At 35.3% G+C, this 17,316-nt stretch overlaps 1 protein-coding gene and 1 non-coding gene across 12 annotated transcripts in view; one reads left to right on the forward strand and one right to left on the reverse strand.

Moving 5' to 3' along the window:
* The window catches only part of NSD3 (nuclear receptor binding SET domain protein 3), a 106,778-nt gene that overhangs the window by 45,347 nt on the left and 44,115 nt on the right, over positions 1–17,316 (forward strand). For all 11 annotated transcript variants that reach the window (XM_074329633.1, XM_074329632.1, XM_074329631.1 and 8 more), the window contains 4 exons: positions 6,420–6,574; positions 8,950–9,465; positions 11,108–11,228; positions 15,218–15,318. In XM_074329633.1, coding sequence (XP_074185734.1) covers positions 6,420–6,574; positions 8,950–9,465; positions 11,108–11,228; positions 15,218–15,318 — 893 coding nt within the window. The remainder of the gene's footprint in view (positions 1–6,419; positions 6,575–8,949; positions 9,466–11,107; positions 11,229–15,217; positions 15,319–17,316) is intronic.
* Positions 962–1,035, reverse strand: TRNAT-AGU (transfer RNA threonine (anticodon AGU)). Its single transcript has one exon. It is a non-coding gene; the product is annotated as a tRNA-Thr (tRNA).

Raw genomic sequence — 17,316 nt, forward strand, 5'->3', positions numbered from 1 at the left:
TTTTTAAAAGACCTTAATCTGACTGACCTCTCATATGAATTTAAAAGAAAGGAGATGGATAAATAATAAGATGTATTGTATGAGCTTAATAGGCATTTGGGCCAAGTTTTTTTTGAACATCTTAATTTCAGCATTGACTCCTATGGGGAGAAATTTTTTTTAGCCAGACAAGTGCTTTTCTTCCTGAAAAATTTTGCAGGATGCTTGTTTTCCTCCTCCACTCCATTTTTAAATCTGTACATTTACTGGGACAGTCTTATAAATTCAGTATGACATAGAAGTATAGCTTTAATCTAGCTAGATAGCATAGATCCTACCTTAGAAATGTTGGTATTATAAGTATTTTAGAAAGGTGTGTTCTAACTTTTTTCTGGTCTTTTTCCTGGGTTTGACCAAAATATGTAGATTAGATTCTGAGGTTCTGTCATTTAGAATGGACTTGCCTATTAGCCAGAGGAAGGTTTGAATTTGGAATTTATTTCTGGATATTTGCTTTGCAACTCACTCTTGTTACATGTTGAGTCCCTTATTGTCTGTGACAACTTTGCACCTATTTCTTTTTTTCTCACTTTAAACTTTCTATCTTGGTCCCTGTTCACTGTTATGAGAAGAAAAAGTGTCCCTGAGTCTGGCCAGGTAGATGTGTGACAGGATCAGCCATATCTATAACTCTTGTGCTGCATAGCTAGGAATCTGCCCTGGTGCAGAAGGCAGTCATCTTGTCGGTATAACCTGCTGATGAAAGGCAGGGGTAATTGGAAGCAGCAGTGGGGCAGAAGTGAAAGAAAAATCTTTGAATGTTTGCTTTTGAGCAAGGCACTGTATTAAGCAATTCTCTTACGTATTATACAGTCCTCATAGCAGCAACACTATGAAGTAGGTACTATTATTATGTTTCAGGTAAGAAAATAGAGTCTCAAAGAAATCTTTTTTCTTACCTTAAGGAGGGCACAGCTCACAGTGGCCCATGTGGGGATCGAACCAGCAACCTTGGTGCTACTAGCACCATGCTCTAACCAACTGAGCTAACGGGCCACCCCCAAGAAATCTTATTCCATAACCTCTACTCTTAAACACTACTATATATTAAAGGAAAAGTAATTAAATTCACCTAGTCATAATTTGTGTAGGTTTGAGGGAGGCAGTTCTAGTTCTTCCCTTTATATAATAAGAGTGTTGGACGAGTATCTCTGAAGTACCTTGCAGGTTTAATAATCTATGATTCTATGAATGGGAGAAAAAAGGGTCAAGGATTTCCCAAGAGGTCTAAGCCTTCTTAAATAAAACAATTCATGTCTATATCTGTGCCTCTAGAGCACCCTAAGTTATTATATCAGGTGAGAATTGTCACTCTTGAGTTCTCTTCCCTTAGAAAAGCATCCTTTTGAGATGATACAAAGAGTTTCATATTTAATTCCTTTATGAAAACCTGCTAATTTCTGCGTTTTAAAAAATGGAATACAAATGAAAGCACATTTATGCCTCATCTGTATTTCAAAGGAAATATTTAAATTTAGTATTCTGAATTAATCTAATCTGGTCTGGTACCCCTTAGTCTCCTACTTTAGTGTAGGAAAAACTGATTTTGTCTGTATTATTGAGGAAACCCAAAATCTAAGAATTTAGGTTTTAATAAAATGTATATTCTGATTATTTTTAAAATTTCTTTTTCTGCAGTAGTTTTTAAAATAATAGTTTTCTTGAGATATGATTTATATACCATAAAATGCACCCCTTTAAATTGTGCAATTCAGTGATTTTTGAGTACATTTACAGTGTTGTGTGGCCATCACTACAATCTAATTTTAGAACATTTTCATCAACCCAAAAAAGAAATTTAATATCTGTTAGTAGTCACTCCTCATTCTTCCCCTGTTCCGCCAGCCCTAAGCAGCCACTAACTACTTTCTGTCTCTATAAACTTGTCTTTTCTGGACATGATAAATGTAATCTTTTCTGAAAGATAAATGTAATCCTACAGTATGTGGCCTTTTGTGTCTGGTTTCTTTCACTTAGCATAGTCTTTTAGAGGTTCATCTGTGTTGCAGCATGTATCAGTAACTTCATCTCTTTTTATTGCCAAATAATATTCCATTGTCTGACTGTGGTGTGATTTTAAATGAAGTAGTTTTCTAACAGTTTTTCTGAAAACCAAAAAACACAACATAAAATTTAATTTTGTTGATTGTTCCACACATGATGCCTGTGAAGTCCTTTGTGTTGCTTATTTAAGCTACTTTAAAATTTATCTTGATTATATAAAGTACTCATGGATTTCCATATTGTTATTAGTAAGATTCTTAGCTTTGGAAAATGTATTTAACAGTTTTCACACATAAAGATATTTGAAAGAGCATGTTGAAAGATGTTTGGATCACATGTCTATTTTAAATTGTATCTCATTGTTTAGGTCTCATTTTACATTTAAAAGGTAAAATTGAAATACTTTTTCTGTTTATAACAATACAAAAATATGTATGGTCAGAAGCGAAAGGTGCCATAGTTTCTTCCTCCAGATATGTAAATACTATTAAGAGTTTGAGAGTAATTCTTTTTCTTTATACATAGTGTGATTAATAGATATGAAAGTAAAGATTTTTACTGAGAGTTTTAAGTGATATCACATACTTACTGTAACCTTTACTCCTAATTTTTTTTTTCATTTTGTGGGGTTTTGTTTGTTTTTTTGTTTTTAAGATTTTATTGGGGAAGGGGAACAGGACTTTATTGGGGAACAGTGTGTACTTCCAGGACTTTTTTCCAAGTCAAGTTGTTGTCCTTTCAATCTTAGTTGTGGAGGGTGCTGTTCAGCTTCAAGTTGTCCTTTCAGTCTTATTTGTCATGGGCGCAGCTCAGCTCCAGGTCCAGTTGCCATTGCTAGTTGCAGGGCGCGCAGCCCACCATCCCTTGCGGGACTCGAGGAATTGAACTGGCAACCTTGTGGTTGAGAGCCCACTGGCCCATGTGGGAATCGAACCGGCAGGCTTCGGAGTTAGGAGCATGGAGCTCCAACTGCCTGAGCCACCGGGCCGGCCCCCTAATATATTTTTTTTAGTTTAAAACTGGATGGTTTTACCTTTATATTATTTTTGTTAATATAAAAACATTTCCTCAACATTTTTCTATTGGAAATATAGCCCATTATTCAAAGACAGATGTGCTTATTTCTCAATCTTTCAGGTCTTTAGGGTTTTCCTCTTATTTTAAGGTTTTCCAGCCAGCAGGAAACAAAGTGCTAGCAAAAAGGCAAGTTGTTTGATTTGTTTTGTCTGTAGCAAATGATTTTAATGGTGGAAGAAGTTGAAAATAAAGATGAAAGTGAGATTATGTTATCTATTAGTTTTAGTTTTTGTGTTTTTAACTGTCAAGTCCTTTGGGATTATCTGTTTACTTCTGAATAAGTAACTCTTGACATTTTGAAACAGATTATATCCTATGTTCTTTCAACCCTGCTATCCACAACCCTATCCTCCAAACTCACCTATTTCTGTTTTTTGTCCCTCAAAATGATTGGACTTCTGATAAACTTCTTTGATTAATTGTAATTGAATTTCTACTTGGGTCTTCTCAGGTTAGATGATATGGAAATCTGAGTTGTGTGTGTGTGTTTCTTATAGGCTATTTTCCATATGAAATTTTAATTAGATTTCCAAATAATCTGTTAGATAATTTCCTGTTAATGTCTAATAAAATTAAAACTTTTCAAATCCAAGATATAATCAATTTCAGATAACTAAATTAATTCAATTTAAGCCTAATATCCACATTTTTCTACTTAGGATCTGCTTATTGTCTTCTTCTCCCTTCATTTAAAACTGCACCGTACAGTCAAATTATCTTGGATTCCCCCAAGAAGACCAGTTTCTACATTGCTCTATGTAGAAATTGACCTGAGACTTTTTCTTGAAGCAGTGTTTTTCAAACTATGTTTGGTAAAGAACTAGTTTTTGTTCTTTTAAAAAAAAGTTTCAGTCCACCATGGATCAATATTTCTGTCAAACACAATAAAATTATCAGAAAAATGAAAGGCCTCCACCTCCGAAAAAATACAGAGTACAGTATCCCTGATCACATGTCTGGTTGTCACGGCAATGTCAAATTATCATAGGTTCTAAATGTTCACTCTTAACTTGTGTGATTATTTTGTCTCAGACTGACTTACACTTTCAGAGTAGCTCTACTCTAGAGCAACTGGTCTCAGATGTTTTGATCCCAGAACCCCTTTTACTCTCAAAAATTGAGGACTCTTAAGAAACTTTTGTTTACATGGGTTATATCTATTACTATTTAATTTAGAAATTAAAGCTGAGAAAATTTTAAAATATTTACTAGTTCGTTTTAAAAGAACCCACTATATATGTTATTAATTCTTCTGAAAAATGACTATTTTCACAAACAGAAAATTTAATGAGAAGAATGATACTGTTTTACGTTTCTGTAAATCTCTTTAATGTCTGGCTTAAGTGAAGACTAGGTTTCTCGTATCTGCTTCTAGATTTCAATCCGTTATGGTTTGTTGTTTTGGTTGTAGTATGTTAAATTAATCTGGCCTCACACAAATATGTAGTTGGAAAAGGGAAGAGTATTTTAATAGCCTTTTCAGATAATTGTGGATCTATTTTCTGTTTTTACACCAAAACTCAAGAAGTGGTGGCGTCATTGTATTCTGGAATCTGAAATTATATCAACAAACTTTTTATACTTTGTTACATTAAAATCCATTGGTTCTGTTTTGCACTTTCAATGGATCTTTTACCTTTCATGATTGTTTTTAACATCATACATTGGGCACTTAAAAAATATTGGTTTACCAAGTCATGCATAGCTTTCCAAATGTTGACCCATTTCTTATAGATAATTTTTTTTTTTTCTTTTTTTAAAGATTTTATTGGGGAAGGGGAACAGGACTTTATTGGGGAACAGTGTGTACTTCCAGGATTTTTTCCCAAGTCAAGTGGTTGTCCTTTCAATCTTAGTTGTGGAGGGTGCCGTTCAGCTTCAAGTTGTTGTCCTTTTCAGTCTTAGTTGTGGAGGGTGCAGCTCAGCTCCAGGTCCAGTTGCCGTTTCTAGTTGCAGGGGCAGGACGCGCTCCAACCAACTGAGCCATCCGGGAGCTCAGCGGCAGCTCAGCTCAAGGTGCATGTTCAATTTTAGTTGCAGGGGGCGCTGCCCACCATCCCTTGTGGGACTCGAGGAATTGAACTGGCAACCTTGTGGTTGAGAGCCCACTGGCCCATGTGGGGATCAAACCGGCAGCCTTCGGAATTAGGAGCATGGAGCTCTAACCGCCTGAGCCACCGGGCCGGCCCATAGATAATTTTTTAAATCACATTAGTTAATACCACTTAATTTCATCAGAAAATTCTTTGGTTATTGGGAAGTTAGAAGGCTAATAGGGGCAACCACAAGTTTTTTAAATTCTAATATTTTTGCTTGAAAGATCAAATTTTATTATTGGCAACAAATATTGTCAATTGTTTCTCTTAAAGTGACAAACTTGCTTTATTCGTTTTTTGAGGACATAATCTACCAGATGCTCAGGTTCAAATAACCAGTTTTTTTGTCAGTCATCCTTTGAAGTGAAAAGGGTGTTCCATAAAAGTGTCCAGTTCACTTTGCAGCAATTCAGGCAGTCACACAAGTACTTTTCCTCAAGATAACCATCATACTTCTACATGCAAAAGTCCTGTATGCATAATTCCCATTTTGTCACACAGAATATTAAAAAGACGTCTATTCCAGGGTTGAGATTTAGTAAAATTAATTGTTTTTACTGCTTCATCAAGAACATTAAGTAAAATTGGGTGTTTTGTTTTTTTTTGGTTTGTTTTTTTTAACTGCCAGTGTATGGCTGTGAAGAATACAGCACTAGTTTGGTGTCACTCATTGCTTTTATTTATGCTAAGATGCCAGCACTCTATCCACCATTGCTCTTGCAATATTAAATGCAAATGTCAACATAGTGAAAAAGACAAATAACATCTTAGTATTATTATGAAAACAGTTTTGATCTCACAAGATCCCTGAAAGAGTCTCAGTGGCCTCTCCTCCACCACCCCCGGTCTGTAAAGCACACTTTATGCAGCTGGAAAAGCGTATTTATACCCATAATTGTTTGTAAAAAGGTCTGAGGCATATAAAAATAAGTGTAACCAAGGTAACAAATCTGATAATCAGCAGAATTTCTGATTTTCTTTCTCTTAAAATTTGCTGAACTAATTTTAATCATTTGGGGTGAATTTTTTACTGTAACTATTAGTTGTGTAATTGATAGGTGTTGGATTATATCTTTGGACAATCCAAAACACACAAATTCTAATAGGAGTAATACTAGGGAACCTGGCTTAGGTTTGCATTTTTGGCAAAGTATATGTGGATGTTTATGTTCTGAAATGGTTAATAAGGATTTTTACTTGCAGGTGCCCGAGAATATCACGTCCAGTTTTTCAGCAACCAGCCAGAGAGGGCATGGGTTCATGAAAAGCGGGTCCGAGAGTATAAAGGTCATAAACAGTATGAAGAATTACTCGCTGAGGCAACCAAACAAGCCAGTAATCACTCTGAGAAACAAAAGGTAACTGGCAGTATGTTCACATTATTAATCAAATATGGTTTTTAAAGGACTTCATAATTTAGTAGAATTCAGACTTTATATTTGAATTCAGACCATTGTTAGAATGATTTATTATTTTAACTCCTTTGAGTCTAATGTTTTTCATTTATTGTAAGTATATCAACAAGTTTTATATGTCATAAACAACATAATACTATTAAAAACTGCTTAATACAATGTTGGATTCTGTTATGAATTGAATTAATGTATGTTAAGTCTAGTAGAGGCTAGTGAAATGTGGATTTTTCCCCCCTATTTCAGTGTTCTTTCCATAATTCCCTTTTACTTTTTTTTTTTTTTTAAAGATTTTATTGGGGAAGGGGAACAGGACTTTTATTGGGGAACAGTGTGCACTTTCAGGACTTTTCTCCAAGTCAAGTTGTTGTCCTTTTCAATCTTAGTTGTGGAGGGTTCTGTTCAGCTTCAAGTTGTTCTTTCAGTCTTAGTTGTGGAGGGCGCAGCTCAGCTCCAGGTCCAGTTGCCGTTGCTAGTTGCAGGGGGCACAGCCCACCATCCCTTGCAGGAGTCGAGGAATTGAACTGGCAACCTTGTGGTTGAGAGTCTGCGCTCCAACCAACAACTGAGCCATCGGGAGGCAGCTCAGCTCAAGGTGCCATGTTCAATCTTAGTTGCAGGGGCCAGAGCCCACCATCCCTTGCGGGACTCGAGGAATTGAACTGGCAACCTTGTGGTTGGGAGCCCACTGGCCCATGTGGGAATCGAACCGGCAGCCTTCGGAGTTAGGAGCACGGAGCTCTAACCGCCTGAGCCACCGGGCCGGTCCCCCTTTACTTTTATTTAGCAAAATTTTTTAAAACTTTTACTTATTTAAGTGTGTTTTTGTAGGATGCGTCGACTCCAAGTCAAGTAGTTGTTTCAATATAGTTGTGGAGGGCGCAGCTCACAGTGGCCCATGTGGGGATCGAACCGGCAACCTTGTTGTTAAGAGCTTGTGCTCTAACCAACTGAGCCATCCAGCCGCCCCTATTTAGCAAAATTTTTTATGAAAGTAAAGTTTGAAAAATATTTGGCTAGCACCTACTGTGAGACAGGCACTGTTTTAAGTGTTTTATATATATTACTTCATTTAATCTTCATAACAAATGAGGTAGATACCATTCCTGTTTCTGCAGATGAAGCAATTGAGGCACAGAAAGCTTAACTGGTTCAATCAAGGTCACACAAGTGATGGAACTAAGAAATATGTTTGGTGTGGTGGTGGACATTTTAGAATTTTGCCATGAACTCTTGATACTCTGTCTGGTTGAGATTTTTAAATTTAACTAATTTCAGTGAGGGTCTCTTGTGATTCAGAAATTTGTCATATTTTTACACTTTCAAAGTTAAATGTAATCAGGGGATTTTGATTAATTTTGTCAGATTTAACATTTTACAGATTTATACGTCAGAGTTTGATGTATACTATACAATCTCAGAGTTTAATTCCCCAATTTCTGGTTACCTCAGTCTAACCTGGATAATTCCCAATTACTTGGGTCATCTCACATACCTTTATTTAAAGTTTTCTTATCTGCCTTGCCAATCCAAAGTCTTGTGATCAAGCCTGGACACAGAGACCTGTGGAAACTGATTCAGGTTTATTTTTTCTTTCATACGTTCCTACTTTGCTATGTCTTGTCAACTTACATTTGTTCCTCGGGGCGCTGTCCTTCCTCTTCATTCTGTTGTGAGCTCTGTAGCACCCTGGACCCTTAGGGTGTCATTCCTTTCTTTTTTTTAAATTTTATTGGGGAATATTGGGGAACAGTGTGTTTCTCCAGGGCCCTTCAGATCCAAATCTTTATCCCTCAATCTAGTTGTGGAGGGTGCAGCTCAGCCCCAAGTCTAGTCGCCTTTTTCAATCTTTAGTTGCAGGGGGCGCAGCCCACCATCCCATGCAGGAATCGAACCGGCAACCCTGTTGTTCAGAGCTCGCGCTCTTACCAACTGAGCCATCCAGTCGTCCCTACGGTGTCATTCTTAATGTTAGTGTTTTATTGGCCACTGAAAACAATCATTTCTGTAATCTTTGTTTTCTTTGTCCTTATTACTGCTACTTTTTTATGAATATGATGTGAGAAGGATGACTACTTCTTTGAGGGACTTGTCCAGTAGAGTCAGCAAAGGATATATAAAACCATAGACCTGCATGTCATCTGATAGTAATACCGGTTTATCAGAGTTAAGGAGTTAGCACATTTCATTGATTTGACTGAAGAATCTGAAGATATTTATGAATACCTAGAAAGATGACAGGCTCATATGGGAATACTATTGTTTTAAGTGTACATGATAGATTAAAGTGCGTCCCATAAAGCCTGTATCTCTTTTCAAAGATTCGGAAGCCGCGACCACAGAGAGAACGTGCTCAGTGGGATATTGGCATTGCCCATGCAGAAAAAGCATTGAAAATGACCCGAGAGGAAAGAATAGAACAGTATACTTTTATCTATATTGATAAACAGCCTGAGGAGGCTTTATCCCAAGCAAAAAAGAATGTCACCTGCAAAGCTGAAGTTAAAAAAACCCGGAGACCAAGATCAGTGCTGAATACTCAGCCGGAACAGACCAATGCAGGTGAGGTGGCCTCCTCACTATCAAGTACTGAAATTCGGAGACATAGCCAGAGGCGGCATACAAGTGTGGAAGAGGACGAACCACCCCCTGTTAAAATTGCCTGGAAGACAGCAGCAGCAAGGAAATCCTTACCAGCTTCCATTACAATGCACAAAGGGAGCCTGGATTTGCAGAAGTGTAACATGTCTCCAGTTGTGAAAATTGAACAAGTGTTTGCTCTTCAGAATGCTACAGGAGATGGGAAATTTATCGATCAATTTGTTTATTCAACAAAGGTACCTCCTTTTTTCATGGTTTTTTTGGGAAACAGTATTTAATAAGTGTCAACCTTGGCATTTAAAAGATAACACAGTCATAACTTAAATACCCGTTTTATCCACTGCATTTGAAATGTATGGCCAGTTTGCTCAGGAGGGGGCAAAAAAGACATTGGCAAAAAGGCTGCTTTTCTTCTCCCTCCCCCATTTTGTAATAGCCCCATCTGTACTAGATTAGTCTTGAGCTGTGCAGCCAAAATTGAGGCTAGCTCCCTAAAGTCATGGGGAAAAAATAGGCACTTTGCCTATTTCTAGTTTGTATAGTTTTTCTTAGTAGAAAAGTGTGTTTCTTTTTAAACCATTTTTGTTATTTATCTGAATTAACCATTGTAATAATTGTACCTGCTGATGTGTTTGGTTGCACCAGCAATTTTGTTAGGCTCATGTTGCTTTGGGATATCTAATGCATTTTAGAGAAATACCAGAACGATGTTAGTTATTTAACAATTAACTGTGGTGATAGCTTGGGTCTGAGGTAAATCTGAATGTCTCCATCAGCCAGCCCTGGGCCTCCATTTAGGGCACTTATACTTTAGTTTTAAGACTTTAAAACTCTTCATAAGATTTGTAATATTTATTCACTCATGGACCTCTTCACTACCTGTGCCCCCAACCAATACCACAATTGTGGGCTTGTGAGTTCAATTTAGTGGCACCTCATGCATGTGCACTCTTAAAGAATTCTGTATTTCTGCAATGTTTTGTCATATGCACATTAAAATAATTAAATATAGGCATGCCTTATTAGTGATATATTTTCCGAGAGAAGTGTAATGGTCCTCTCTTAACCTCTTCCTGCCTATAGGTTCAACCGATTGCATTAAGGCTAAGCTGCTCGGAAAAACTTGTTCCAGTCCCCCCTTGGTTCTGCTGATAGCTTTGAATAGCAAATGAATATTCTGCATCTTTTTTGAATACAAATTGGCTCCATTCTTGGAGCTAGTTTTTTTAGATGCACAAATCAAACTTTTGTCATCCCCCTCCAAAGAGTGCTATTTAAATGGAAATTCGAGATAAAACCAACCTTTTATAAATGAAGGTTTTAAAAATGCATATATATTTATAAATAATTCCTTTATTTCATTGAAATACCTAAAATGAGACAGAACTGTAATTGTATCTGCTTTCTGTCTGCTCCAAGTTGCTTATTGGATGCACATTTTGGTCACCATGAGTGACATATTGCTGCGCCTGTGGATGTTTTTGTCTTTCAAGATTTGTTGACGTTTTTATCTGTGCATAGGGTATTTTACCAAATGAAAATGACTAGTGTTCTCTTACTATGATATGGGTAAAGTGAGGGACTATTCAGACCAGGAAATACGTGGTTTTTGACAGAAAATTATGTGATACATATTCATTTTTTCAGTGACATTCATCATCTGGACTTAGACAGAGGTTTTTACCCCCCATAATCTCATTGCACATTTTGGAATAATCCTGATAACTTAATAAAATTGTTCTGATAATGGTAAGATAATAAATTGCTGCAATCAAGACCATATAAAATTCAAGCAAATTTTAGTCTTAAACTATCTTTATAAGCCAATGATGCCATTGCCTGGTAATCACCTAATTTTAAATTTGCCTTATTTTGAAGGGAATTGGTAACAAAACGGAGATAAGTGTCAGGGGACAAGACAGACTTATAATTTCTACACCAAACCAGAGAAATGAAAAGGCAACTCAGAATATATCTGAAGCAACATCTGGTTCTACAGGTAGGTATGAATGAAAAGTAGACAGATGCATTTTGAGGTCATAGTTCTGTTCTGCTATAGCATGATAGGTATGTTCCTAAGAAACCTTTAGGTATCAAAATCAAGTTATATTTTAAAAAATCAAACTATAAAAGCAATTATTTGAATAAGAAAGAGTTGTTTAGGGGCTTGAGAGCCATTCATGGTAATAGTTGTTTTTCCTACAGGAATTTACATAATAGGAGTGTTTTATAATTAAAAGAGTATAGTTATAAAATCTGCACATACCTGAGTAAATGGACCTTTTGGTTATCTCTCTTTGCATGAGAATAACAGCTTTACTTTTCCATTATTAACACATTCTTGCCATTTCCTCCTTTATTCCCTATTAGAAACAACTTGGCAGATGCCCACCTCTTTTCATTAGTCTTAGTTGTGCTTTATGTTAGTAGCTAAGGGGCCTAGGGCGCAACCCTCCTACTATAATCTGTTCTCTGATGAACAGATACCATGCATTGAAAATCAAGCTATATTGCTTATAGTAGAAATGCCTATATTCAGTAAGATTGTGCCTTTGGAATAGTCAAAGTAATTTTTATTAAGAGACTGACTTTCTAAGGACCTTATGGTTTAACTGAGTATCCGGTAGGTTTGGTTTATATAACAGTATTACTGCTTCATACAGCCATCAAGAAAAGAGTTACATATCAAACTAGCTTAGTTTAGGAGAAAGATGTTTGTTTCACTTTGTTCTTTTAAAATTTTTTTGTGATCTAACAAGTGACCAAATACCTCTCTAGAAGGATTAAAGTCTTAAGACCTGAAGTAGTAATCCTGAATCATTAGTAACTCAGGCAAACCTGTGATTGAGTGACACTAAGGAAAGGAGTAAATATTTTTGTAAGGGAAATTTTGAGTTAAGATTCTCATTATAAAATCTAAATAAAAACATCATTGTTCAGGAAACAACTGGGGATAGCTTTCTTTAAAAAAAAAGGATCAAATATATGGTGATGGAAGGAGAACTGACTCGGTGGTTGAACGCACAATGTAATTTATAGTTGATGTACTACAGAATTGTACACCTGAAATCTATGTAACTTTACTAACAATTGTCACCCCAATAAACTAATTTTTTTTAAAAGAAAGAAAAAAAAAGGAATGAGGCTGCAGGACAAGGAAAGGTGGTGGCAGAGGAGATGGGGCATATATTGGAGGGGGCATATTAAACAGTATGCCTTTATCCAAAATTGAGTTGAGAAAGGAAGCTTAATTAAAGTCAGGGGGGAGTAGCAAAGTCCAGAATCAGACTTGCAACTTTTATCATTTCAAAATATATATAAAAAAGTGACATTGTGAGGGTGTCTAGTACATTATTTTGTACACCTGAAACTAATAATAAAAAAGAAAAAAATATTCAAATTAATAAAGCTACATTCATAAAATAATAATATTAAAAAGTGAAATTACAGTGTTGAAGGAGTGAATAAATAGACTTAGGATATTTTGCATTTATTAGTGATAATTGAATATATTTGTTCCCTTCTTTGAATATTGAATGAATCTTTTGGCTTCAGTTCTCCATAGTTAGCTGTATCAGTTTTATTATTTTTCCTTACACTAAACTATTGATAATTTATCTGAATTTAAATGTGATACTTAGAATAGGAGGATCTTTATTTAAACATCTATATTCTCCTAACTAGAGAGAAAGTAAATTCTTCATATAATATGACTGATCTTAAATATTATACTTTTATTTTGAATGGAGTTGGTTATTTCCTTCCCCTCAGCTATTGAACATTTTATTTTCATGTAGTCTTTTCATTGTAAGATTTAAGTTCTATGAATTTTTTTTTACTGTTGTTTTAAGTGGAAGGTTATAATTCTTTATATCTGGAAAAAGCACACAGTTCCTTAAGCAGGCACATGTGATTAGGTTGTAAATTAATGTTGGAATCTTAATATAGGCATGAGTGTTCTAAAGCTTTGACCTTGGTTTAAATTTGGTTACCAGCTGTAGTTGATAAACATATTTTGTCACTTTAAATGACCATTTTGCTTCTTGTGAAAATAACTTTAGTATGGGCATATCTTCATTTTATTGCGCTTCACAGAGGTTTGTGTTTTTTCCAAATTAATGGTAAGACCCCCACCTCCAGCAAAAAGATTACAACTTGCTTTATTGCAGTACTCACTTTATTGCATTGGTCTGGAACTGAACCCACAATATCTCCTAGGTATGTCTGTAGTTGAAAAGTCAGAAAAGAGATTTGATCTCCCTTCAGAAATGAATTACATCGTCATCTCAGTTGGTTTTAACTACTCAGAGAGAATTCTTGAGCCTTTTCGTAGTAAATTTAGGAGCTACATAGACTGTGACACTGCTACATTTCTATGGTTTGCAGAATTGTGTTTGTATTTATACCAGATTTCTAAGCTGTTTTCCAAATCCAGAGATGCTCACTTCCTCCTCTTTTAGACCATAAACAATACTTTTTAGTGGTTTTAGATGTAGTAGCATTTATGTTCTTCAGGTAACTTTCAGAATAATTTTAAGAGGTCATGTTGCCTTATCTTCTGTAAGACAGTAGATCAAATATCATCTGTGCTTGATGGAACAATTATGTTGTCATCCTCAAAACAAGTAAAGATTTTTTGTTTGTTTTAAGCAGTTCTATCTCTATGTTGTTCTTCCCTGGTAGGTACTTGAATACTGATGATCACACTAAAGTATGGATCTCTGGGATACTCGGGTGCCTCTGAGGGTAGATATCTGTTGTTTTGATAAATATTTTCATCAGTGTAAGAAGAGTGAGAGTAAAGGAAGTAGCTAGCAACTTCATTTGTGACTTCTCTGCTAGAAATCAATTAACCACAATTCAGAAACAATATATTATGAAACTACCTACTCCTTCCCCAGAACAAAAGTAGTTGGAGTCTTCTTTGTTTTGGCCTTGAACTAAGGTGAGGGAAGCCTTTTACATATAGACAAAAACAATAAAACCAAATAATACACAGGTGATCTGAAGGCTTTATTGAAGTAGCTTCTGCCAGATTTTACAGGAGGTCTAATCAGCTTTCTGCTACGGCAAGCAAAAGGTGTTTATTATCTAGGAAGGATTGTTTAGGTGGTCCAAGCACTGAAAAGATGTAGAATAGCTGCACTGAAGGTATTCTTCTCAGGGTTACAGAATGGAATCATTCCTGACTTAGTGTTCTTTCAAGTTGTGGTCTTCAATCTGTTTTATCCTGTGCAAATTGGGGTCCATGTGAGTTTTCTTTAGTTTACCTTCCAAGAATTTTACTGTTTAAAAATCTTAATAGTTTCTTATTTTACCATTTAATATGAAAAAGCGTGATAATTTGTTTCAGCTAGTTTTCCATGACTAATTATTTCTAAAGTATAACAAGTCCCTTGATAGCCAAAGTAATGATTTAGTTTTGGTCAGCATTTTTGTGCCTTTCCTGCTTTTTTCCTTTTCGTTGTTAATAATATAACAGTAGGAAAACTTGTATAAGTGCACTGTTAAGTATTTGATACATAGAATTAATTTAATTCATTTGTTAAAATGCAAAATATGTAGTACTGATTGAATTTTGAACCAAAAATTCCTAATGTGAACTATGAGAATAAAGTCATTTTCCTCCATGCCTTCAGTCCCTTTATCCCTTGAATTATAATTACCTAAATGTGTTTATCTGCCTTAAAACTAAACTATGTCTCTGCTATTTTAGTTTGACTATAATTTTAAAAGCTCTAGTCTCCTAATTTATATAATTTAGAGTCTTTTATGAATCCCAGTCTCAGCCTATGAGCCTTTATAATTTGATCTATAAAAATTTTTATGTGCTCCCAAATATTTAATACCTTTTTAGTGATTTACAATTAAAAGACCAAAAGTAATGGATAAGGAAAGTAGGGAATTTGGGCAAATCTTAATTACATGAATGTCGAGGCATCCTTAAATGAGTTTTCAATTTGTTTATTTCTTTAAATCATCTCTTAGGCTCAGTAGAAAAAAAGCAACAGAGAAGATCAATTAGAACTCGTTCTGAATCAGAGAAATCCACTGAGGTTGTGCCAAAGAAGAAGATCAAAAAGGAGCAGGTTGGCTTCCTACATGTAGAGAGTTAAAACATTGTATTTGTAAATGTTGTGGCTTATATTGGTATCTTAAAAGAAAGAAACTTTCCCCACACTGGGTTTCCTTTCTGGACTATCTTATGCTTCTGCCCTGGTGAATTCCAGTACCCAATTCTAATACAACCATCCTGTGATTCTGCTTCAAGCATTTTCACAGAAAACAATCAGGCTTCAGGAGATGGGAAGCCAGTGGTGCAAGACTCTTAAAGAATTCCTCACATTTATTTTGAAATTTCTGTTATGAGCAAAATGATTTCATGTTTTCATGATTTTTATTTGGAACCATCATTGAGTTCCCTTTTTTTTTTTTTAATTTTGATTTTTGGTTTAAGCTGCTGGTATGTATTGTTTTTATTTTTTAAACAAATCAAATTAATTTAAGTGCTAGAATTATATTTAAGAAACATAATCATAGATGATCTGGTTTTTCTGTTGGTATCACAGATTTTTTGGAATGTTATTTTCCCAGTGGAATGATACTCATCTCTTACTAGGTTATCAGGTAAACACTATTTAAGTAAAAAAAAGAAAAAAAAGAGGAGGGGCATTTTGACTAAAGGGTCTTAAACCAATCTAATCAGTGTGTTCATATTAAATTACCTTTTCAAAGAAATTTTTAGAAACCATACTCCCTTTAATTAAACTCACAGTCAGAATTTTTCTTAATTTTTTTAAAGTGAAAGAATATCCATTTTTACAGCCCAGGCAGCTGTTATTAAACAAAAAGGATTCTGAATGGTATTAGTTCCAATAAGTTTTATATTTTTAAAACCAATTAATATGGAAGAGTGTGAACTTCTATTATTTCCTTCATAATTTTAAACTTACAAAACTTAAAAGATGACTTTGTTGGTGCTCTATGGTATCATCAAGCATGTGAAACAATTTTCCCAGAAATATTTAAGTAAAATTTAGATAATATACTAATTTGTCATTCATTTATCATAATTAACTTTCATACTTAGGAAATTATATTCCAAAAAATCTTTCTCAGGTCTTGCAAGTCTACAGTATTCATCACCCAAATTAAGTTGTGATTTTGCCAGCTGATTCCCAAATTCAGTCTGTGACCAGTCAGTTTAAAATTAATAAGCAGAATGAGTACAAAAATGGGACAAATTGTTAATGCCACTGTGTTATAGTTAGTAGTAGAACAATACCAGTGATTGTTTAGAAGATTTTATATTTGTATTACTAATTGTATCTTATAAAAGCGCTTCTGTTGTATGTTTTTTTACCTGTTGTAAAAAAAATAAAATTTTTTTTAAAAAGCTTAGAACAATCCTTAAATATTTACAAAATGTGTTTGAACATGCATATTTCACCACATCTTAAAGAAACATAAAATTCAGTTCATAGCTTAAACAGGAACTCCTCCAAACAGCATCCTTTCTTTAATTCCAATGGTTAATCCTCAAATTACCACGTGTTTTACATATACATTGGCAGAATAACTTCTGATCTCGCTCTCCTAATGTAGGATCAAGACACTGTTCATAAGACACTCAAGAAAGTGCTTTTGCAATATCACAAACTTACTAAGTTTGTACTAGCAGCAAAAGTATTGAGCTTCCAGCTGTATGGAGCCCTGTAGCACTCTCTACAGAGAGGGTCCTGATTCCCAGCAACTTAGCTGTGAGTGCAGGCGCGGAAGGGTCTTAAAGTGGCGTGAGTTACATTAACCTGAGTATCATAGTAAGTAAAAATTTATCCTAACGTCTTTGGGGCGGGAGGGGTTTTATAGCAACATCGGGGCTGGTTGCAGAAACAACCCCTCTCTTGCCTCCCAGACACTGAGGAAAGTAATCTTCATCTACCAAGGGAATGGTGGGAAAAGTTTGCTAGCAAGCATGTGGCTGTGCGTTGTCACCTGGTATTCAGCACAGGCAGCTAGGATTTAAACCTTCCCTGACCTTGAGACAGAGAACTTTACCCAGAAGATGGGACTGAGTTCAGATTCAG

This window comes from Rhinolophus sinicus, linkage group LG04 (assembly GCF_036562045.2).
Source record: "Rhinolophus sinicus isolate RSC01 linkage group LG04, ASM3656204v1, whole genome shotgun sequence".
Lineage (NCBI taxonomy): Eukaryota > Metazoa > Chordata > Mammalia > Chiroptera > Rhinolophidae > Rhinolophus > Rhinolophus sinicus.